This window comes from Silene latifolia, chromosome 1, assembly GCF_048544455.1.
Source record: "Silene latifolia isolate original U9 population chromosome 1, ASM4854445v1, whole genome shotgun sequence".
In the NCBI taxonomy this organism is placed as follows: domain Eukaryota; kingdom Viridiplantae; phylum Streptophyta; class Magnoliopsida; order Caryophyllales; family Caryophyllaceae; genus Silene; species Silene latifolia.
This window is the reverse complement of record NC_133526.1, coordinates 7,016,095-7,039,809: the sequence shown is the minus strand read 5'-3', so window position 1 is coordinate 7,039,809 and position 23,715 is coordinate 7,016,095. Positions and strand designations below refer to the sequence as shown.

Sequence of the window (23,715 nt, the reverse complement as noted above, 5' to 3'; positions counted from 1 at the left end):
AAAAAAAAAAAAAAAAATTAATTGACCCAAACTCCAACACCAACAATAAATTTAAAAACAATCCCTCTGCAACGCATGACTCGACACTTTTGTAAATTCTCAAAATCACATGTTTCAGTCTTCCAGAGTTCCAGACTTAATATAATTAGATCACATGTTTCTCATAATGTGATAATCTTTTGTTTGTCCCACACAATAACTATTGTTTTATCTTATAATTAAAAATCAGAGTTATAAATATAATCACCTCATTAATTGTCTGCAGACTGCAATCAACATTATACACATACAGTTACACCAACACACACCTCCTAAAACCCAGAAATGGACAAACATGAAAACCTTAATCTAACAATGTCACTAATACAAGAACAAAACCCTAGTAACATGCATGTAACAAATGGTGAGCATTATTTTGTTGAAGAAATGAAGAAACAAGCATGTTTAGCAGCTCCTCTTATAATGGTTGGCTTCCTTACATTTTCATTGCATATAATTTCTCTAATGTTTGTTGGTCATCTTGGTGAATTACCTCTTTCTGCTGCTTCCTTGGCCACCTCTTTCGCTTACGTCTCCGGGTTCAGTTTTCTGGTGAGTTAGCTTTCGAATTGTACGTATTGTCCAACTTTGTTAGTAACAATCTTTAGTTTAAGATGATCATTTGTTCATAGTTTGACTTTTTGTCTAATTGATTCACTCTTGTTGGTGATCAGTAGATTATTATTAGAAGAAGTAGATTGAATGATTGATCAAGTTGATTATAAATGACATATTTGATGGTCAGGTTTGATTGTCATATTTCAATTAGCGGATTTAGTATAAGTGTTTGGTAATCAACGGGTTTGGGTTAAAAATTGTTTGGTAAAATGATTAAAAGATTGTTGTACATATGCTTTGGGAGCATCATATTGTAAAATACTCCATATGTGCCGGTCAATGGTTGTCATTTGCCTTTTACGTTTGCTATTATAAATTGAGAGAGGGGAGAGCATAGAGGAAATTGTAGTATTATTGATAATCGTTCGTCGTTCTACCAATACAATAAGATGTCGTATATATAGTAGACTTAGGATCTCCTATTAACGGAAACGCTATAAAATATAATATCAATATTATTCTCTACGATATATCACGATACCGTATTTCCTAAATATGAATATGTCGATATCTCGACATATACCGATATCTCGTAACATCCCCCCTCAAACCCATGGTAATTTGTCAAATTTCCATGGGTTTGCCAGATTTGGAAAGGAGAAAAATCCGATGATCTTCAATTTTCGATCTTCAAATCTTCTACAGGAACGTCAATCTTTTCGAACCTGTAAATCGTCGAACGGGAACGTCGTAGCTTTTCGGACCCGTCAAAATTCAAACGAAACGAGAACGTCGAGTTTTTCGAACTCGTTAAAATTTCGATGTCAAGAACGTCGTATTTTTTCGAACTTGACAAAACATCGGTCAAAATATCAATCGGTGGAGAACGCATTTGGAGAATCTCCAATAAAACAGTGGAACATGAAAATATCATGTACTGCCTTCGAGAAAAAAGAAAGAGAAGTATACAAGACACACGTAATTAAGGTCTTGATACTAATGGATGAGCAACGTTGAAACGGCACCAAATTAAGTACCATGAAAGCTGCTCAAACATCGACCATCAGAAAGTTTCGAATTTTTTTTTTTTTTTTTTTTTTTTTTTCCGGCTAAAGAAAATCGTATAATCGATAATGGAATCCCGCCGGTGGACATATAGATTTAGCGTCCACCGGCAGGTTAGCGGAAATTATTTTAGCCTCAAGAACCGAGAGGCTCTGATACCATATTATGGTATCAGCCGGTTTCGATTCTTCATAAACCCTATATTCTTCGTTTTTTTTCCGATCTCGAACTCGAAATTTTTTCATGACGAATCCCGAAACCAATCAGGTCATTGACACTACCCCGAAATCATCATCCTACACCTATGTCACTGTCGAAAATCCGAATACCAACATCACTCAAATTCTCTTCAATGGAACCAATTTCGATGAATGGTCTCGTGGACTTACCCTTGCTCTTCTCGCTAAAGGCAAACTTGGGTACGTCGACGGTACCATTCCGAAACCCGCCACTACGGCTGCTGATTTTGAGTCATGGCGATCTCAAAACGCTCTCGTCACTGCTTGGCTCTACAATTCCCTCGAAATACCCATTCGTCGAACCATTTCCTATCGACCCGAAGCAAAGCAGATGTGGGTCGATATCCGAAACCGTTTCTGCCAAAACAACGATGCACGCATTTTTCGGTTACAGGCGGAATTAGTCGCATGTACCCAAGGCCCGACAGAATCTCTTATCACTTACTATGGTCGTCTCACAAAGCTATGGGATGATATTCAAGAAGCCGACCCGATTCCATCGTGTACCTGTAACCCGTGCACTTGCTCTCTGGTAAGTATCCTAGACACTCGACGTGATAAAAAGCGCGTTCGGGATTTTCTTATGGGTTTGGATGAGCGTTATGACAATATCCGTTCTCAATTACTCGGTATTTCTCCTTCCCCTACTCTCGATTTTGTCTATAATAGACTCCTCCAAGAGGAAGGAATGCGTAACTACTCTGCCCATAAGATCGATCAAAAACCCGATACAATGGCTTTCGCTACCCGAACCACGACTAACACTCGAACTGCCGGAGGGGGAGGGGATTCTTCTCGCACAACTGACCCCACCAGGCCGTACTGCATTGCTTGTAGGCGGTCAGGCCATTTATACCCTGTTTGTTACCGAGTTACGGGCGAGTTTCCCGAGTGGTGGGGAGACCGTCCTAGAGACCGTATCTATATTAATGAAACTGACATGCGCCGCACCGTAGTCCCTGATATTCAAGGACGAGCCAACTATGACCGTAAGAAAAAGGGTCAGAACGCTGTCCCTCGTGCCCATCTTGTTACGACACAACAGGTCCCGTCTCATGGAGCTGCTGGTAGTGGGAACACGGCTCAGGCAAATTTCTTGGCTGCTCAAACCCCTTCTGTTCCTGTCATTGGTAAATCCTCTCAAGTGGATCAAATTGACTTTAATGCACTTACTCCAGCCCAATTAGACGAAGTCCATAAAATATGGCAAGCTCGTCAGCCCGGTCCATCTTCTACAGCTCGTCTAAGCGGTAAACCCTTATCTTTCTTTTGGATTATTGACACGGGAGCATCCCGTCACATGTCGGGGTGCCTCTCTCATTTTAAAAATATTCGACCCATAAGTCCCGTCTCAGTTGGACTTCCGAATGGTGACATAACACAGGCCACACAATGTGGTGATATACACTTATCAGCTCAATTAATTTTACGCAATGTTTTATACTCGGACAAATTAAATTGCAATCTAATTTCCGTGTCTGCCCTTTTACTTGACTCGTCCTTAATCATCCAATTTTCTCATCTTTTATGTTTTATTCAGGACCGTTCTTCGAAGATGATGATTGGTGCGGGTGAACAAGTCGAGGGGCTATACTATTTGACGGAAATTCGAGACTCAAAAGCCCACGTCCTCAATGTTGTTGTCCCTGACACAAATGAACTTTGGCATTGGAGGTTGGGCCATCCATCCTCCACTATTTCTCATTTTTTACCTTTTTGCAAAAACATTAAATCGTCTTTTCATAGCAAAAACTGTGATATTTGCTTCCGAGCTAAGCAAACTCGGGAACCTTTTTCTTTAAGTTTGAATAATGCGGACACTATTTTTGATTTAATTCATGTCGATTTGTGGGGTCCGTACTCCGAACAAGCATCATGTGGGTCACAATATTTTTTAACTATAGTCGACGATTTTTCTCGTTCCACATGGGTCTATTTACTTCGTCGAAAGAGTGACACAAAACAAACTTTATTAAATTTTTTGACTTATGTCGAGCGACAATTTAATAAGAAAATCAAAACTTTACGAAGCGACAACGGGAACGAATTTACAAGCTTTCACAATTTCTTTTTCGAAAATGGGATCCTTTTTCAACTCTCAAATGTTGATACACCGCAACAAAATGCCCGGGTGGAAAGAAAACATCGCCACATTTTAAATGTCGCTCGCGCTCTCTTATTTCAAGCTAATTTACCGATTACCTTTTGGGGGGAAAGCATTCTTACCGCGGTTTATCTAATTAATCGCACCCCCAGTACTATTCATCACGGGAAAACACCATATGAAGTCCTTTTTAACAAACCTCCTCCCATGGGTCACATTCGCACTTTTGGTTGTCTATGCTACGCGAAACAAGTTAACCGATCCCGCGACAAATTTGCTTCACGAAGCCGTAAGTGCATCTTTATTGGCTATCCTCTTGGGAAGAAGGGGTGGCGAGTTTTCGACCTTGACACCGGCAACCGTTTCTCCTCCCGAGATGTCAAATTTATCGAACATAATTTTCCGTATCAATCACAACCCAACACTGCCATAACACACACGACCTCACCCCACGGCGATGAGGTCAGCCCACTCATTCCCATCTCTCTCCCTCACGACCCTCCCGTCACCGAGACCCCCACGGCCACCATCCCGAACACCAGCCCCTGCACCGAGGCTTCACCATCATCCACCTCACCTGCCAGCCCCGACAGCACCCCAGGTGACCCCACGACATCCACCGAACCCACGGAACCAACTCAGCCACCACCCATGGGCAAAGGTCAACGTATCAAAATTCCGAATTCCCGTCACAAAGATTTTGTGAAAACCTCGAAACGCCCCTCGACACAAGTTCTCACCACCTCGACATCATCTACAGGTACACCATACCCAATTTCACATTTTATTGCTTACGACAAGTTTTCTTCTAACTATAAGTGTTTTTTGTCGGCCGTGACTAAGAACCACGAGCCCAGTACTTTTAATGAGGCAATGCAGGTCCCACAATGGCAGGATGCTATGAAGAGCGAGATCGATGCACTCGAAAGAAATAACACTTGGACCCTTGAAGACCTTCCACCTAACAAGAAGGCTATCGGCTCCAAATGGGTCTATAAAATTAAATACAACGCCGATGGTACTATTGAACGCTACAAGGCTCGACTTGTGGTCATGGGAAATCGACAAATTGAAGGAGTCGATTATAACGAGACATTCGCCCCTACTATTAAAATGGTGACAGTTCGCACCCTCCTTGCCATAGCTGCAGCTAAACGTTGGGATATCCATCAAATGGATGTCCACAACGCCTTTCTCCATGGCGACCTTCATGAAGAAGTCTACATGAAACCGCCACCAGGATTCTCCTCCACGGCCAATGGTAAGGTTTGCAGGTTACGAAAATCTCTCTACGGTCTTCGTCAGGCCCCGCGATGTTGGTATGCTAAACTTGCTTCCGCTCTCAAATCATATGGTTTCCAACAATGCCCTTACGATCACTCTCTTTTCTCTTTTACTAAAGACATGGTTGAGATTCACGTCTTAGTCTATGTCGACGACCTCGTTATTTGTGGTAACACCACATCTACTATCGACCACTTTAAAACGTATTTAAGTACTTGCTTTCACATGAAAGACCTCGGCCCACTCAAATACTTTCTGGGCCTCGAAATAGCCCGAAGTACCAAAGGCCTTTTTATCTCACAACGAAAATACACACTTGACATATTGACCGAAACCGGGCTTCTAGGCTCCAAGCCCGCCGCCGTCCCCATGGAACCCAATCACCGATTGGGAGTATCCACCTCGGCTGTCCTCACGGACCCACAGCCATACCGGCGCCTCGTCGGTCGCCTAGTGTACCTTACAATTACCCGACCTGAACTTACTTACTCCGTTCACACGCTTGCACAATTTATGAATGCTCCCCGGCTTGACCATTGGCAAGCCGCGTTACAAGTTGTTCGATATCTTAAAACTAGCCCAGGTCAAGGACTACTCTTTCAGCCAACGGACGCTTTGAGTTTACATGCATACTGTGACGCAGATTACGCGAGCTGCCCGACAACACGCCGCTCTCTCTCCGCTTACATCGTCTTCCTTGGTGGTTCCCCTATTTCGTGGAAAACCAAGAAACAAAGCACGGTTTCTAAATCATCCGCCGAATCGGAATATCGAGCTATTGCATACACGGTCTGTGAATTAAAATGGCTCAAAGGCCTACTTACCTTTCTCGGGATTCGACACGATAAACCGATCGAGCTCTCATGCGATAGTCAATCCGCTCTCCACATTGCCCGCAACCCGGTCTTTCATGAACGGACCAAACATATTGAGGTTGACTGTCATTTTATCCGCGACGAAATCACAAATGGGACCATTCGACCAAGCTATGTTCACACTAAGCTTCAACTAGCTGACATCTTTACCAAGGCACTTGGTCGGATTCCCTTCGATGACTTACTCTCCAAACTGGGCGTTTCGTCCCTACACGCACCAGCTTGAGGGGGGGTATTATGCAGCCCAACACAGAGCCCAGCCCATCATCTCCAACGGACACTTTGCTCCCAACGGCACTCCACAATTTCCTAAAGGCAATTATATTCTTTGCCTTATATTTGTTATAGTGTAAATATCTTCACATATTCTTTCCATGTATATACTATCCTAATAATCATATAAATAGGATAGCTTTGTAATTATAACCAGAGAATCAATAACATACATTGCATAAGTCTTACATTTATAATATTTGCCAATTCACATTTCATTTTGTAAATATTTTTACTTACTTAAGTGTGAAAATTATAAAATTTTGATAATCTTAAAGTACTCATTATGATGAATCAAACAAGATCCATTAGACTATATTTTGTGTTACGCATTGGAAATTAGTTTAAGCATTCTCTTCCTTTAAAAAAACAAAGGACAGCAATTGACCGGGACGGAGGGAGTAGTAGATTGGAGATTGTTTCAATATGCATTTATCAAACATTTCAATTACTACAGTAGATTGGTAAGTCAAACATGTTAAAAATCTTAAATATGCTGAAAATTTACAATGATGTTTACTAAACGGGGCCTTAAATTAGTAAATTGGTGAGTCAAGCATGTTCAAAGCCTTGGATATGCTGAAAATTTCACAATATGTATGTCATTTACGACCAAACAACGCAATAGTTTCTTTAATGGACCATGGACTCATGATTGAGTAAACCATGTCGAGTTTGAGGTAGACCTGTTAAACGGGTTGTGTATGAATATAAGAATATAGGTTGATTGGTTAATATGACTATGAGTTAAGGTCAAAATGCAATGTGCTTTAACTTTAAATCCATGTAAAATAATGTTCTTCTGTCTAATTTAAACAGTTAGGCATGGCAAGTACATTAGAAACACTATGCGGCCAGTCATTCGGAGCAAAGCAATATCATATGGTTGGCATACACACACATAGAGCAATACTTGTGCTCACACTGATAAGCATTCCAATTGCCATCATATGGTTTTACACGGAACAAATCCTCGCAGCTCTCGGACAAGACCCTAGGATAGCAGAAGAAGCCGGATCCTATGCACAGTTCATGATTCCGAGCCTTGTTCCTTACGGTGTTATTCAATGCTTCATCAGATTCTTTCAAACCCAAAACATAATATACCCAATGGTGGTCACTTCTGGAGTTACAACTTTACTGCATGTAGTAATGTGTTGGACATTTGTGTTTGAATTTGGGCTTGGAAGCAGAGGAGCTGCTCTTGCGAATACTGTGTCGTATTGGGTTAATGCGCTTTTGCTAGTGATCTTTGTGAGATATTCTTCCTTGTGTTCGAGTACTTGGACTGGCTTCTCAAAGGCGTCTTTTCAAGGTTTCCCGGGTTTCTTGAGGCTTGCTGTACCTTCAGCTCTCATGGTCTGGTAAAGTTCTTGATTTACTGTTCTACATTACTTCGACATTTCACCTTGGCGTCTCTTCTGTACTCGATACACTTTCAAGTTTCAGTTAATACGAAAAACTACTCCGTTAATTGACTTGTTTCCATGTCTTGAACAGCTTGGACATGTGGTCTTTTGAGATGATTGTTCTTTTATCCGGTCTTTTACCGAACTCAACATTAGAAACATCAGTACTTTCTATAAGGTTAGTTCTCCATCCGTCTCCTCTTTATTCTGCTATAAGTACATAGGTTCGTAATATTGAGAATAATATCGTCGTAAATATTTCTAACCATATTTGTTAAGGTTCTGTAGGTCAAAATTATCTTATATTATCATATAGATATTCTTCTTGGTTGATCTTTATTCTTGTACTCTAATCATGTATCATACGGCTACTTGTAATTCTAGGGTTTAGCTTTGCCATGACTTGTATATAAGTCATCCCTTGTACCTTCGTTTATTCATGCAATTCTAATACAATTCAAACATTTTCTCATAAATCTATCACGTAAAACTGTTTACCCTCTAATAATGTGAACTAGCAGTTAGTCCAGACAATTATCATTACTAGTCATTTGGACTTATCCTCCCCGTGTTTATAGCAGAAGGGGTAAAACTGCGTACACTTGACTCAGAGCCATTGAGATTACACGGGAATATAGTTGTAAATATACATTTACCTGTATAATGTTTGAGTGTGCATGATCATCATTTCAATGAACCTCTGCAGCCTAAACACAACCTCTTTTGTATGGGTTATTCCGGAAGGTTTCAGCGCGGCAGTGAGGTCAGTTATCTTTACCAACACATAACAATTATCTTACCAAGTTCTGAAAATGTCATCTAAAAGAGACGGAATATATGTTACAGCACTCGGATCTCAAACGAATTAGGAGCAGGGAATCCACAAATTGCGCGATTAGCAGTATGGGTTGTGTTATGCATGACTCTCTCAGAGAGTATGCTGGTTAGCTTAATCCTGTTATTGATCAGAAACATTTGGGGTTATGCATACAGTAGCGACACCGAAGTGATCACATACTTGGCTGATATAATGCCCTTATTGGCATTAACCAACTTTCTTGACGGACTAACCTGCGTCCTCTCAGGTGATATATATTCTCTAATTGCATTTGCTAATGTTAACCGGAATTAGGCGTCTTATATATGGTTATTCAGGAACTGCGAGAGGATGTGGTTGGCAAAAGATGGGTGCATATATCAATTTAGCCTCATTCTATCTAATGGGTCTTCCGGTCGCAATTGTATTAGCATTTGTCTTGCAGATTGGAGGCAAAGTAAGCATTCACTCCCTGAGATCTTTTTCGACACATTTGCCAATTGTTTTTCCGAAAGTTAGATATTTAAACATTCGTCTCTGTTGCAGGGTCTCTGGTTAGGAGTGATATGTTCACTCATCATTCAAGTTCTCTCTTTCATATGCATTGTAGTTAAAACCAATTGGGAACGAGAGGTAAATAAAGCACTTTGTCAATTCTCTCATTACCGCCTTTTTTTTTTATACTTTTGGCCCCTATAAGAATCATTCTATCTTGTTTCTGACGGTTTGCTAGGCCGAAAATGCCATGGAGAGAGTGTTTGAAGCCTCGGTTCCTAGAGATTGGGTCAGTTAAAGTTATGATGTTTTTGAAGCAGCAAAAGAATAACTTAGGGGTGAGCATCAGTCCAAAACTGGACCGGACTGAACCGGACCAGATCGAAGACCGAAAAAATATTTAGGTGGACCGAAGACCTGGTGTGGTCTTTGGTTGCACCTCCGAAACCAAAACTTACAAAAGTGTGAACCGAGGACCGGACCTAAAATCAAGTCCGGGTTCGGTCCAGACCAAATGGTCTAGTCTGATCCATTTTTCCGGCCCAAACCTAAACTTGCTTAGCCTTACAATAGTTACAAAAGATGCATCTCACTTGGTAACTAAGCATTTTTTGGACTGGACTAGGTTACTTGTGTAAACATTTGATATACTTTTTTCAGTAGTAGGAATCATCTGGTGAAAAACACTTAAAAATTACCTCAAATAATGTACAAGCAAGCGAATCAAAAATAACGGATAGAAGACGCGGAAGTGATGTCCGACAGGCGACAACTGATCAAAAATCGTCACCTAGATGGGTAGAGCACAACTCCAATCTGTTGGTATCATTCTCTTTTAAGGATTCGCAGTGAAGCTCTCGCGTGAAACTAGTTGTGGTGTCCAAGAAATAAAGAACAATAGACATTACACAAGAGCTAACGAGCATTGGGATCGGCCCAAACACCCAAAGGAAGAGAACAAACGACAGGTAAAAGGCTCGTAACCCAAAGGACCAGAACATGCTAGCTTTGTTCAGGGATCGTGCAGCGTATTCCATGGCTTCTGTATTACCTTGTGATGTAGCCAAGGTAGCTAAAAAACTCACGTGCCCATAGTACCGGAGAGACTCCACATTGCAGAGAAACGCGACAAGGAAGCAGAAAATGAGCGTGAAATACTTTACTGATGCTACTAGCGGAGTTTTGTTGCCGTAGATAAGCATGGACGGTTTGCTGGTGATATCTGATGTATTGCTCACAAAAATACCGATGATTGAGCTTAATGTGATCGCTGTTGTTGCTAATAGAGTCGATGCCATCATACCGTTGCGCAGCGTTTGTACTGCCAAGACGCCGTTTTTCAGGGGATCCTGAATGCAATTAACAGTACATTTGACTCTATATCAGGCAGAAGTAGACATGTACTCGGGCCGGGCTCTCCTGGTCATACCCGGGCCTGGTCAGGGCAGGGCGGGCTGGGCCGGGCCGGGCTGGGATATGCTGGACACGGGTCAGGGCCTGAGGCGGACCTTACCAATTTATTTGCTAAAATGGCAAGCCGGGCTTGGGCCAAGGCCGGGTCTAGGCTGGGTCGGGCCAAGTTATATGAAATAGCGGGCCTTGGCAGGCCGGGTCAGCTCTAGGCCGAAGGATATCAAATTCCTAAAAAGTTGGTGTTCCTCAATTTATTCACCAATTCTCATTTAAGACCAATCGACATGATATCCAGAACAGTTATCGACTGCAACAATAATAATAATAATAATAATAATACAGAGTATTACATATACCATAACATGACCAACTCCGCATTATTTGCTATGTACTCCACAATAAAACGTGACTGGAATGCGTTGACTTTCAATTCGGGTTAAATGGCATAATGCCATGATGCACAACAAAGTAAACCGAGACTTATGAAAAGTAAAGGTAAACAAATAACAATGACATAATTACATAAATAGTAAGCAGTAAGAACGAGAGAAAGGGAACATACAGCCATAAGGGAGAGGATCCATTGGTGGTGGGTCTCGACGTTGAGGCCGATGACGGTATGTTTGGGGTTGTGTTTGATGGTGTAGACAAGCCAAACATGGTACGCACCCAAGATAACTACTCCGAAAGGAACTAGCACCGCGTCTAATTGCTCCACCTTCATCGTTGTTTTCCTCTAGATGTGGACCGTCAACTCTTTTTTTTGTGTTTCGTGTATATGATTGTATGAATGAAGTTACTAGGTACTTGCTTCCAATTCTTCAGATGGAATATTATAAAATTTGGAGTTTGGACGGCCATTACTATAATATATACTATGGAGTTGACCAAATATGAATGAGTCTCAATTAAAAATGGCAATGTATGAACAATGATGAATTGGTTAGGCCAAATATTTTTCATTGGTCATTTGTTTGCTTATTTTGTTTTAGAACGTTAGAATAATTTAACTCATTTCTTTACCCTTCTATTTTTTAAAGAGATCGAGGGACAATTTGTCAATAAAATAGCATGCGATTCTTATGAAGAAAACGGAAATGTATAATCGAAAACAAATCTCAAAATTCTGATGAAGATCCACCACGTCCGCTCATAGGTAATTTGTTATCTTTATGCATCTTGTGAAGGATCCTTCATTGGATACATTTGTAAGAGAAAATTACCTTTTGTTTGTTCAAAAGATTTTTGACTAATAACTTGCATCATTTGAAGAGACGCGTGATGAAATGAACTGCTCTTGTTTATGTCACTAACGAAACTAAACCCTCAAATGACACATAAGGACTAAAAATAACACAAAAGAAAGGATTGAAAGACAAATCTCGCCAAAATGAAAATTCAAATTCAAAAATGAAACAATTTTTGGCATTTGATTAATTGCGATTGTAGCCCCAAATGTGATTGGTGGAGGCTCGGGTTTCAGAGAGGAAAAATGAGATGGCATATCGGCTAGTTGAGTGTCTTTATTGGGTTATTTGACCATTCATATATTTTATGTCAAAAGTAAAGGGAATAAATTTATAAATCATAGAAATAGAAATTGAGCCATTATAGTTCTTGGACTTGTAGTAGTTCTATCGACTCAAAGACAAACTGAACCCGATGTACGTAGTTTAGGTCATTTTTTCAGTTTTCGCAAAAACATCACGTACGCCTTATTCTATTTACTTGTAGTAATTCCATTTGTATTCTCTCGATTCAGTTTGCCTAAAACGAAAAGAAATCGCCTTATTGTGTTAGTCTTATCCTACAAGATATTTCTTGAAACTCGAGGCAAATATAAGGGACATAATACGATTAAAGGGAGCCCATTTTCTCTCCATTTCCTCAAAAGAAATGGGGAGGCAAGTACTTATTAATGGTCCGGATCGCATATTGACAACATCTAACGGTTCTAAATTTACGCGTAAAAATAAAGGAAAATGAGGGTAAAAGAGGAAATTATTATTTAAGGAGATTGTGAGAGGAAATGGAGAGAAAGAAAATGAAGATGATCCATTTCCGCATAAAGATAAGCGCATTTTCACGCGATCCAGTTTTTATCCGCATATCATTGCCTACAGCATTCTGTGCATAGCCCCCAAGTCCCCAACCAAAGTTTTTCCAACCCATTTGATGTTCTATTAGTATATACCCCGTGCAATGTATGCACGTATTTATAGAGTTTTACTTTTCAGTGTATAATTTATGGAATTTAAATTGACAATTCATTTATTTTTCATGTTTCTCCTCATTGTATTTTGATTAGAGAAATAAAAAATTAAATTGTAAGAAGTAATGAAATGAGTATTTTTTTTAAAAGCTTTTTTTTTGTTTTTTTACCGAGAAATTAATGATCTTAATATACGAATATTTACTAATAACATACGGAGTATTTTTTAGCCGCAACTTTTTATCATAAAAACTCAATGAATTTTTAACAAATATATTTACTAATAACATACTCCCTCCTATTCATTTTAACTCTCCCCTTTCAAAAGGGCACACAAATTAAGGGGAGGATTATTTTATTGTAAAGTATTGTGGTGGTGTAAGGTAATTGGAGAGAGTGAAGATATTATTGTGGGGTAAGATGATTAAAATAAGTATTGTTGTGGTGTAAGGTGATTAAAATAAGATAAATTATTAGTATTGTGGGGTATTGTTGTGGGGTAAGGTGATTAAAATAAGTATAAAACTTTACTAAATAAGGAAAGAGGGAGAGTTATATGAATAGATGAAAAAGGAAAGAGGGAGAGTTAAAATGAATATGAGGGAGTATTTTTTCGCCACAACTTTTTATCATAAAAATCAATTAATTTTTATCATAAAGTTCTTTATAAAAAAAGAATTTCTTTATCATAAAAAGATCAGAGATAAATTTGTGCAGAATGTGAAATATTGAATGTTATAAATAAGCACTATTATAGGAAATATGTTTTAGGCTAAAAGATTATGTCCATTTATAATCTATTAATATGTTCATACCTATAGTATATGCTAAAAATACCAAGAACTATTATAGGAAATATGTTTTAGGTGGGAAAAAGTTAGGGCTCTATTTGGTAAATGACATATTGGCCAAATTTCAGCATATTGGAGATGTTTAGCATGTTTGACTTGCGAATATGTTATTTAGAGCGTTTGGTTAATGGCATATTGGGGTCCAATATGCTATTTTGCAATATGCTCATATGCTGCTCCTACTAACATATTAGGTTAGCGGATTAGAAAGAAATTTTTTTGTCTTATTTACCCCCTTAAAAAATATTAACCTTTCTTTTATATATTTAATAAATAATTTATTCATATACTTATTTGTCATTTTACAAAGAATCTAAACAATCTGCTAATCTAAAACTGTCAATTACCAAACACTCTAAAACAATTCTGCTAAATAAATCTGCTTGTCAAACCCGCTAAATCATTATGCTACTCAAACCTGCTTTCTAAATCTGCTTCTGCTAATATCAATTCGCTGTTAACCAAACAGGACCAGAGTTTCGCCTATTCATTTAGGAAATAGGGGATGTTTATGAAGCAGCAATCGAGAGGTCGTAGCTTAATATTTAAGACTCGGGTATCATGGATTGTCACGGGTTCCAATCCCCTCCCCCTCTATATTGTACTGGCCTTAGGCCCTTAGCTTTACGCCTCATTTAACACAAAAATGTTTATGAAACATTAAAATATACATCTCATTTGTATAGTAAGCATTTGGACTAGTCTACTAGAAAAGATTATCTGCTGTAAATTACAACAAAAATACCTCAAATAATGTACAAGCAAGCAAATCAAAATAACAGATAGTAGACACAGAAGTGAGGTCCGACGACTGATCAAAAATCATCATTTAGACGGGCAGAGGGGGACGCCGATCTGTTGCTATCTCATTTTCAAGGACTTGTGATGAAGTTTTCGCGTTAAACTGTCAGTAGTATCCAGAAAATAAAGAACAATGCACATTATGCAAGAGCAAACGAACATAGGGATCGGCCCAAATACCCAAAGGAAGAGAACGAAAGACACATAGAACGCTCGCAAACCAATAGACCAGAACAAACTTGCTTTGTTCAGGGATCCTACAGCGTATTCCATGGCTTGTACCTTACCCTGTGATGTAGGCAAGGTAACCATGAAGTTGACGTGTGTATAGTATCGGAGAGATTGTACATTACACAGAAATGCTACGAGGAAGCAGAGAATGAGCGTGAAATACTTTACTGATGATACTAACGGACTTGTGTTACCGTAAACAAGTATGGATGATGTGTGGACGACAGATGATGTTTTGCTCACAAAAACACCGATGATTGAACTCAGAGTAATCGATGTCGTTGCTAATAGAGTTGATGCCATCATGTTGTTCAGAAGTGTTTGGACTGCCAAGGTTCCGTTTTTCAAAGGATCCTGAAAGCAATTAACAGAGTCGATTCCTAGAGATTTATTACAAACAAGAATAATTTACAACGGGACTGTAAAACCATCCAAACCAACATTTTTTTCGAGGATGATGGTGTGTACCACCCTTTCGTTATAACTTACACGGGTTGTAAGCAAAACTTATTGTTTGACTATATAGGCATGTATCTAATAGGAATAAATGTAATAGTTGGCACAACTATTATATTTATTCCTATAAGTGGCACATGGTTTGGTTGAGATGGTTCATTTATCATGGTATCAGAGCGGCAGAGCCGGTGTGACCGATTCAAATCCTGACAGCCTCCAATAACTCACGAAGTGGAAATTCAGCACATGGTATGGTATGAGGGGGCCTATGCACTAACCACTCTTCGAGCCCAATGGGCACTCGAGTGAGGAGGCGTAATATGAATAAACATAATAGTTGGGCTTCAACCATCACCTTAAAGTTTTGGTAGGTATGCTGAAATAAGGCACATCACCTGTGCAGTTGGCATCTGAACCTTTTTTTTTTTTTTTTTTTTTTGACAATCAGCATCTGATATTCTGATGCATTGCTTACGGTTCATTATATTTTGCACATCATTTACCGAGAGCAGTAACAACACAAAATCTCATGAAATCGATTTTTACCAAAGACGAAACAACAGTAAACCAGCCCAGGAATTTAGGCATGAAAAGTAAACAAATGACTAAAGACAGACAGGAAAACAACATAATTTCAAACAATTTTTCCAGATAGCGGAAAAGAAGAGAAAGGGAACGTACTGTCATAAGTGAGAAGACCCATTGATGGTGGGTCTCGGCGTTTAGGCCGATGACAGTATGTCTGGGGTTGCGTTTGATGGTGATGACAAGCCAAATATGGTACACTGCTAACACTAATAGTCCTAGAGGCACGAGCACCGCGTCTAATTGCTCAACCTCCATTGATGTTTTGCTCTGGTGTCGGACTTTCAAGTCTATATGTTTTTTATTCAATTTTTTTTAAATTTTATGAATGATTCTAACAAGTAGCTGTTTCCATTGTTTAGCTGGAAGATTAAAAAAATTAGACTTTGGACGGCCAAATTATGGAATTGACACAATATGAACGAGTCTTGATGATAAATTGGTGAAAATGTAAGTTTTATAAAATATGTATTAATCCTCTCTCTAGCTTTTCTCCCCAAAAAATCCCAAAAAAAAGAAACCTACCTTTGCTCCACTTCTGCCGCCACCCACCCATTTTCTCTCCCTCTCCTTCAATCCTTTCGCCGGAGATGTGGCTTTTTTAGCCCATCTCCGGTGAACCCTCGCTTCCTTATAGATTAACACACCTTCTAACCAATTTATGTTCACTTTTCCCGGGATCTGGCTGTTTCCGGTCCGTTTGCTTCGATCGGTGAGCTTTCCGGCCTCCCTTCTTCCTGCGTTTTGTGTGATCGTTGCTTCGGTCCTTGTCTTCTTCGGTCCCTGAGTTGTCACCGTCGGTGTTCTCTCTTTGGAGGTGTTCTTTCTGGTCGGATCCTTCTGTATGTTGGTTTGTTTGGTGGTTGTCGCTGCAACCTTGGGTCCCTGTCCCTACGATTTCTCGTCCTGTCACTTTTGACCTTGCATGCAGCCATGGCGTCAGTTTCCGACTTTGTTTCAGTTGGTGGTGTCCTTCAACCTCTGCATGTAACCCAGGAGCTTTTTTAAATGTTGAAGTCGTGTTTTCTTTTTGAGCTTTTGTGATTGCTCATCGGGTCGGTTAGGGACCGATAGGTGATCCCCCCATTTCCCCCATCTATCGGTCTTTAGTCCTTGTTTGTGTCTTTGAGCTTTGCTCTTCGGGTCAGTTTGGGACCGATTGGTGATCCCCCCATTTCCCCCATCTTTCGGTCCTTTGTCCTGTGTGTCTCTTGTGTTAGTGTAGGTTGGCTTTTGCATGCAAGGCGGTGGTCCTGGGAGTTTTCGATTGGTCAATTGGGTGTCCTTTGTTGATCTTTTTGGTGTTTGTTGGTCCTGTGTTGTTGGGTCTGTCTTGTTGGGCACCTTCTGCCACCGTCGGTCTGTCCGGGTTTCGTCTTGTTGGGTCCGTCTTCTTTGTTGTGGGTAGAATGGGAGGTTTATAGGTTTGCTTTTGTCTTTTGTTTCTGGGTGATCCCGGTTGTCTTGGACACTTGTTGGTTGAAGTGTGTTTATTTGTGTGGTTGTGTCGGTTGGATTGTGTGGGTAAGGGTTGGTCTTTGGTGTTGGGTGGATTGGCTGGGGTGGTTTTTTTAACAACTCGAATGCTGTCGTTTTGCTTTCTTTTCGTCATGGTTTTACAAATAACCTCCCTTTATGGGAGACTCTCTACTAGGATTAGTCGTTCTGTTGTTTTGAATAATGGTCTTTCAAAGGCGTCGTTGGTAGTAATTGATGGACGGTTGGTCAGGGGGAACGTTCTTGCCTTTCTCGTCACCTTACTTCCTTGCTTGAGTCGTTGGTCTTTGGACTGTTGGGACCGATCACCACGGTGTAGGGGATTCTTCTCCACTGAAGACAAGCTTGTTCAGCTCGTTCTTCCTCCTTTCTTTCTACGCTCTTATGGCGTAAGTACACCTGGCTCGTCTCGTTGGCTTATGGAAGGTGTTAGTATTGCTGATGTTTTGGACGAAGCGGCTCATGGCCTTTCTACCTCATCTTACCAGCTTGTCACTAGTCGTCTTGTCACTAGTCGTCATGAGACGGTTTTAGTTTTATTATATTTATGGTTTGCTTTTCTCTTAGGCACTGTTCAATGTAATTTTATTAGGATTTTATCTTATACCATGTTTATGTCTATAGCTAAGGAAAATCTTTTCATTTCGACAAAAAAAAAAAAAAAAAAAAAAAAAAAAAAAAGTCAAGCTAAACATGATGCAAATGTACTTGTATATTATAATGCTTTTTAGACTAAAGTGAGCTGAATGAAACCAAATGAATTAAAATTTGCTGAGATAAATAGAGCTGAAATAAGCTAAGCTGAAGTTGAATGAGAACTGAAGTGAACCGAAAAGAACAGGGCCTTAGTCATGCTTGAAAGAAGCATCTTTAAGAATGCATGATGCATGCATCAGAAGAATGAGGAGATGGTCAATACCATATGATAACCTAGATCTAATAATATAAATCTTAAAACAAAAATCGATTTGAAATATCTGAATTTTACATCTAAAATCACACATAATAACCAAGTTTAATCCGACTAAATTTGAATCGAGTTTGACATACATAAATCTAAAGTCCGAACTGATTTACCTTTAACCAATTAGACTCAAATCAGAACAGAATTGTTTTCGATTACTCTTTGAATCAACAAATTCTTGTTTAAGACGGCAATATACGTCTCAAACTTAAAACAGGTTAAGTCTGTATGACATATGAAAGGAGGAGGTCTAGGGTCTAACAAAAGATTTATCTCAAGACGAATGCTATCGTTCTAAGATTTTTCCTTTTCTCAACTCGGCTCCGTATTCATGTTTTTACCCAATTTGCCATTAATAATCTCACAAGTCACAAGCATTGGTGCTACACAACAGGAGCTACAATGTAGAGTCAATTGAGAGCTGTCAAGTTTGTCATTAAACACAACACACAGTTTGAACTTTGAACTTTGAACTCATCCAAATTTTCACGAAATTCGTGGCAGAGTGTTTAATGCCCGTGGCAATATACGGAGGATATTATAACTGACTACTACCCTTTCAATTCTCATTGCCAAATGAAAATCACGAGTGTTGGTCACTGTTGCAGGTCCCAACACCATGTTACTGCTGCCCCATGTCTCCTACTAAATGTCAACAAATGAATATCACAAATTGTTACAATACTTAATATAGGACGGTTTTACGAGTAACAGTAGCTCAATAATAATAAGCCGACCTGTCTCAAGACCGATGATTGACGCGATTGTAGAACTCAAATTTGCCCTAATATCCGATCTGATGTGACCCGAATTAAACTTGGCCTCATCTAATGCCACTCCACTCGAAAATGAACCAATCATACATAACTCGAATTGACACGAAATGACATTAAATGACAATTTGCATTCACACTTGGTATTATCTAAGTTAAAATAACAATAAATTATCGAATTTAAATTTATAAATAGGTAATTCTCTAAAAAACACATTTCTTGGCTACCTTAACCAATAAAACCTCTATTAGGCAACCCGAGTGACCCGAAACGATTCAAAACTACATACTCATAATCCAGAATAACCTGACTCGATCCAAAACTGACCCAACTCAAACCTGGTCCAACCGACTCATTTGCCGGATCTAGTTAGGGGCAACCTCATGTCTGAATGTCAGATCAGTTTTACCATAGAGGATCCTATACTAACTAAAGGTCTATAGGATAGTTGTTGAACAACAAACTACAAGTCCATAAGGACCATAACCAAACTTAATTAACTACACAAAACTTACAGATCATTACACCAAACTCGAAACAGATCAAGTTTACTAAAAAGAGGATAAGTACATGATCAGTGGGACAAATAAACAGATATACAGGTAGAGGGAGAAGTGAAGAGCGACTGATGAGGACTGACCATCGATTTCAACAGAGTCGACAGCGAGGGGCAAACCGTCACTGCTCAGGCTGCAAGAGAGCGGATCTGGGCTGTCTGGATTCAGCATTAGGACTCTCATTACTGAAGTTACAGTCGACATATATGCGTCTCTATCTTTATTGAGAAGCCATGTTAAACCCATCAGTTCGCAGTCTCTTCCACGCATTTTCTCCGTCCTGCCTTCTGATCTTGTCGCATTTCCACTTCCACTTGGACTCTTCTTAAGCTGTATCACAAGGTTTAATGCTACAATAATAAGTAACTTATTTCCTGCATTATATATAGTTACTACCGCAAAATATGTCGCATTTCCACTTCCACTTGGACTCTGTCACTCTGCTGCAATACTGAATTGCAAGAGTTACCAAGGTTTTGATTACTATTGTGAATATCCGCACCATTTAAATGAATCGTCTGAGATCAACCAAGACAACTCAATTCCGAGATCAAGTCTCATATTGACATTTAATACCATGGGTGTGAAAGGTGTCGAAAGAGTCTGTACTCTCTGTCCCATTTCCGTGTCTCGTCTTGTCTCGCACTAGTTCTCCATTTTACACACATGACACATGATCACTAACCATTATAAGTAATTGTGTAAATATAATAAGAAGATTTATTTATCAGAAGATAAGGTAGTGGGACATAAGATGAGACACGGAAATGGGACAGATGATCCAGATTCGTCTTGAAAGGGTCACATATAACTGATTCTTGGCCAAGCAGCCAAACAGATTCATGACACAATGATCTAATTTCCAGATTTATCTGGACAATAATTGTTAAATGTAGAACAAAGCATGTGACAATGTAAGTGATGGGAGTAGTATACATTCCTCTTCCTCCTAATAATTTGCCAATAATTGAATTGAAGGAAGGAATGATTAAGGAATTTTAATAATACTTGGTTTAAAGTAATAATGATTAGCATTTAGTCACATACTAAATGTTTGGGAATCTTGGACTAATCTATCTTCATTTGGGGTGCATGATGTGAGAGCAGGGTCCAAATCAAGACTTTATGTTACTTCCTCCGTCCCGTTATTTGTTTACCTATTTTATTTTGAGGTGTTTTAGTCATTTGTTTGCCTTTCTAGTTTAGGAATGCCTTTGATGGGTAGTTGAATCCTCCATACTCAATTTGCTCCATTTGGCATCTAATAATTGACCCACTCTTCTTTCCTTGGACTCTGTGTCAAAACCAAAGGCAAACAAATGACAAGGACGGGGAGTACTACCTTAGATTCTTTGGAACGCTCCGTTTGCTTTTTTGCACAAAGATGAAGGTTGTGAGTGTAGTGGCGGATATATATCATTAATAAAGTAAGATGTTTAGTAACATAAACATACTTAAAATGAAAATGGGACAATTATAGTGAATAAGCCCAAGAACAGAATATGGAGCATTTCTTAGAATAGAAGGGAGTATTTAACTAAAAAGACCTAACCTAACCTAAAACAAACTTAATTATGAGTACTAGGCAAATATTAAGTAAGCTAAATCGAATAGACCTGAATTAAATTAAACTAAACTGGAATTTATAAAGAACAAGGCCTATGTTGTTGGATAATTTCACATATTTGGCCTGAAATTCGAGTTATTTCCCACTTTGGTGACCTAAAACAACAATTTTAGTGAAAATTTATCCGAATAACATAGTGAATTAATTTTCCAAAAATTATGTGCAAATTCACCATATCTAAACTCAAAAATAATCAAAACTCGTAAAAATTAACTCAAACTTCGTCACACGAAGCTAAATCAGCCCAAAAAACTGAGTGAAGAACCGAGAAATAAACGAATCAAAACGACATAGGACCAGAAAAGTAGCATTACCGAGTAGAGAGAATGCAAGCATTTAGAACAACGAGCAAGTCGATTCTTGGTCCCAGTACCACTACTCAAACAATGTCGCTCAAGCGAATCGACACGAGAATCTCCAACAATCTCCCCTTTATCATCAACCCGAAACGCAGAGGAACAAGTAAGAGGATGAAGTCGAATCCCACAATAACAATAAACAACATCACAAGTTTCATTCGGTTTAACTAAATTCAATCCTTTATCCCTCATCACATTCTCCAAAGCGTCAACACAAGTCTCCGAATCATCCGGCAAATCCGGCATTTCCAACGACGTCGTTTTCCTCACCTCGTTGTCGCTGTCATTGGTGTTGGGGTTGGAGTTGGTGCGGAGGGCGGTGGTGGAGTAAGCGGAGTAGAGCCAGGAAGCGAGAACCGGGCAGCATTGTGCATGGTTAGGGAGCTGACCGGGGTGTTGACCGGTGCAGGATGATTTGACAGCTGGGAAAAGCGGGTCGGGTAGGTGGAGCGGGCAGCCGGAGAGAGCGGATTGTTCAGGGAAGGAAGGGATGGTGATTGGTTGGGATGGGTTTGGGTTTGGGTGGAAGGATTGAAGTGAGTTCGGGTTCGGGTTTGGGTTGGGGAGGACGGGCAGGGAGAGGAAGGCGGGCAGGAGAGAGAAGAGGAGGAGGATAATGTGTAGGAGTAGTAGTGGAGGAGAGTGGTGGGACATTTCTTTATCTTTTTGGGTGTTAGGTTTTGTGTTTGGTTGAGTGAGTGAGGAAGTGAGGAGGTGGAGTGAAGGAGGAATAAAGGGTGTAATAAAAAGTGTGTGATGTGATGAGTAGTATCTTGAAACAATTGAGAGGGGTTGGAGGGTAAATATCTGAATTTGGCTTGGTTAGGTGACTAGTTGGCCATGTAGATAGGGTATATGGAGAGGTGGAAATCGGGTTACTCAGGTTGATTATGGGATGAGTTAAAGCGGATCGGTTTATTGAGTTCGTTTGTGTAGGACTATAGGGTTAATGACGGGGTTGGGTCGGTTATAGTTCATGCAGAGTCATCATCGGGTGATTAAGTTGGGTTGAGTTTGATTCGGGTCAGTATCTGACTATCTGGTTATGTTATCACCATATATTTTATATTATGTATTTAAAATTAGATGGGTGATTTCATGCTTATATCTTGTATTAGTTTTATTTTTTAGATAAATGTTAATTTGGTCTTATTTCACCATTATTAAGTTAATAGGTTATTTGGTCATCGGGTTGAGTTAATATTGGGTCACGGGTCAAGTCGGGTTGGCTAAGTTTGAGTAGGAACATATAAGGCCCCTATTTGTTATCAGTTTAGCCTTGAGTCGAGTCAGTTTTGGTTCATCCAATTTTTAAGTTCTGAGGTCAGATCAACTTTTGCCAGTTCGGGTTCCTATGCAGGTCGTTTCAAAGATCTCCCTTAAGTAACTTACATTTAAGGTGGATTGAGTCATGTTGGGTTAGGTCGAATTGAATGTTAAACTTGAAGCTAGAAATTTTTAGAATGGTTTGGTTAGGTTGGATAGAAAGGTCATTGCGTTGTGTTAGGTTGGGAAAGTGGCCGCAATGTAGACCAGCTCACTACTCCATCAGGTCGTTCCTCTCGTAGGGCTAAGAGTTTTTTTTATTTTTTTTTTGGTGTTTAAGAGGGGAAATCCCGAAACAACATAATAAAATCTAATTAGCTATTACACGGGAAATAGTCACCCCCAAATGTAGGAGTTGGAGTTACTGAGTTGGTACACATAATTCATGTCGAATTGTCATTTGTATGATTTTTGTAAGACTATCGTGTTAGTTTTTACGACAGTAAAACTTCAGTAATTACAGTACAATACACACTTTAGGGTCTTAGAGAGTTACCATCAATCTTTTTAAGCATTTATATAAAACTTAACCCACAACTACAAGTGTGGGTATTTAGTACTCCTATTTTTTACATCAAACATCAATTATGATGACAATTTACACGTTTACACATGATAATATTGAGTAAATAGTTGTCCGGGTGTAGACAAGACAAAACTGACTTGGTCCAAATAACCATTCGAAAAGGCTGACCCGACACCCAAAATTGCCATCTCATAAGAGCAACAGGAAAACCGCAAAACAAAAAATTTCAGTCACCACAACATTATATTGCTATAGTCACCAGTCACCACTCATTAGGATCAACCTAACCTTCATAAAGTCGATAGCGAGTGGAAAGGGGCCTGAATGGAATGGCACATCAGTTGATAATACCAAAGAATTGAAGACTTCACAACATTG

General features: G+C 39.5%; 4 protein-coding genes across 4 annotated transcripts; 1 reads left to right on the top strand and 3 right to left on the bottom strand.

Annotated features, from left to right (window-relative positions):
- Positions 1-28: 28 nt before the first annotated feature.
- On the top strand, positions 29-9,852 carry LOC141595565 (protein DETOXIFICATION 16-like). Its single transcript, XM_074415536.1, has 8 exons — positions 29-591; positions 7,257-7,801; positions 7,938-8,024; positions 8,553-8,609; positions 8,693-8,931; positions 9,002-9,120; positions 9,210-9,296; positions 9,397-9,852. The coding sequence occupies exons 1-8, from the start codon at positions 325-327 to the stop codon at positions 9,454-9,456; spliced, it is 1,461 nt and encodes a 486-aa protein (XP_074271637.1). The 5' UTR covers positions 29-324; the 3' UTR covers positions 9,457-9,852.
- Positions 9,853-9,892: 40 nt separating this feature from the next.
- Positions 9,893-10,486, bottom strand: LOC141595573 (uncharacterized). The gene has a single exon (XM_074415541.1). It carries the CDS (start codon positions 10,457-10,459, stop codon positions 9,935-9,937), a length of 525 nt encoding a protein of 174 aa, XP_074271642.1. The 5' UTR covers positions 10,460-10,486; the 3' UTR covers positions 9,893-9,934.
- Positions 10,487-14,209: 3,723 nt separating this feature from the next.
- On the bottom strand, positions 14,210-16,299 carry LOC141595560 (uncharacterized). The gene is made up of 2 exons (XM_074415527.1): positions 15,804-16,299; positions 14,210-15,020 (listed from the first exon to the last, which is right to left on the bottom strand). Exons 1-2 carry the CDS (start codon positions 15,963-15,965, stop codon positions 14,496-14,498), a joined length of 687 nt encoding a protein of 228 aa, XP_074271628.1. The 5' UTR covers positions 15,966-16,299; the 3' UTR covers positions 14,210-14,495.
- A 2,805-nt stretch (positions 16,300-19,104) lies between these two features.
- On the bottom strand, positions 19,105-22,287 carry LOC141595556 (putative GPI-anchored protein At4g28100). The gene is made up of 2 exons (XM_074415525.1): positions 21,441-22,287; positions 19,105-19,829 (listed from the first exon to the last, which is right to left on the bottom strand). The coding sequence occupies exons 1-2, from the start codon at positions 22,137-22,139 to the stop codon at positions 19,494-19,496; spliced, it is 1,035 nt and encodes a 344-aa protein (XP_074271626.1). The 5' UTR covers positions 22,140-22,287; the 3' UTR covers positions 19,105-19,493.
- Between the last annotated feature and the right edge of the window lie 1,428 nt (positions 22,288-23,715).

What these genes read in the sequence shown, in the direction of transcription:
- LOC141595565 (XM_074415536.1), top strand. Translation starts at nt 325, where the DNA reads ATGGACAAACATGAAAACCTTAATCTAACAATGTCACTAATACAAGAA. An exon ending in ACATCAGTACTTTCTATAAG is followed by an intron (nt 8,025 to 8,552) that starts GTTAGTTCTCCA and finishes GAACCTCTGCAG; the next exon opens with CCTAAACACAACCTCTTTTG. An exon ending in TCTTGCAGATTGGAGGCAAA is followed by an intron (nt 9,121 to 9,209) that starts GTAAGCATTCAC and finishes TCTCTGTTGCAG; the next exon opens with GGTCTCTGGTTAGGAGTGAT.
- LOC141595560 (XM_074415527.1), bottom strand. Translation starts at nt 15,965, where the DNA reads ATGGAGGTTGAGCAATTAGACGCGGTGCTCGTGCCTCTAGGACTATTA. An exon ending in GGGTCTTCTCACTTATGACA is followed by an intron (nt 15,021 to 15,803) that starts GTACGTTCCCTT and finishes AATTGCTTTCAG; the next exon opens with GATCCTTTGAAAAACGGAAC.
- LOC141595556 (XM_074415525.1), bottom strand. Translation starts at nt 22,139, where the DNA reads ATGTCCCACCACTCTCCTCCACTACTACTCCTACACATTATCCTCCTC. An exon ending in GCTTGCATTCTCTCTACTCG is followed by an intron (nt 19,830 to 21,440) that starts GTAATGCTACTT and finishes CTTGTGATACAG; the next exon opens with CTTAAGAAGAGTCCAAGTGG.
- LOC141595573 (XM_074415541.1), bottom strand. Translation starts at nt 10,459, where the DNA reads ATGATGGCATCGACTCTATTAGCAACAACAGCGATCACATTAAGCTCA.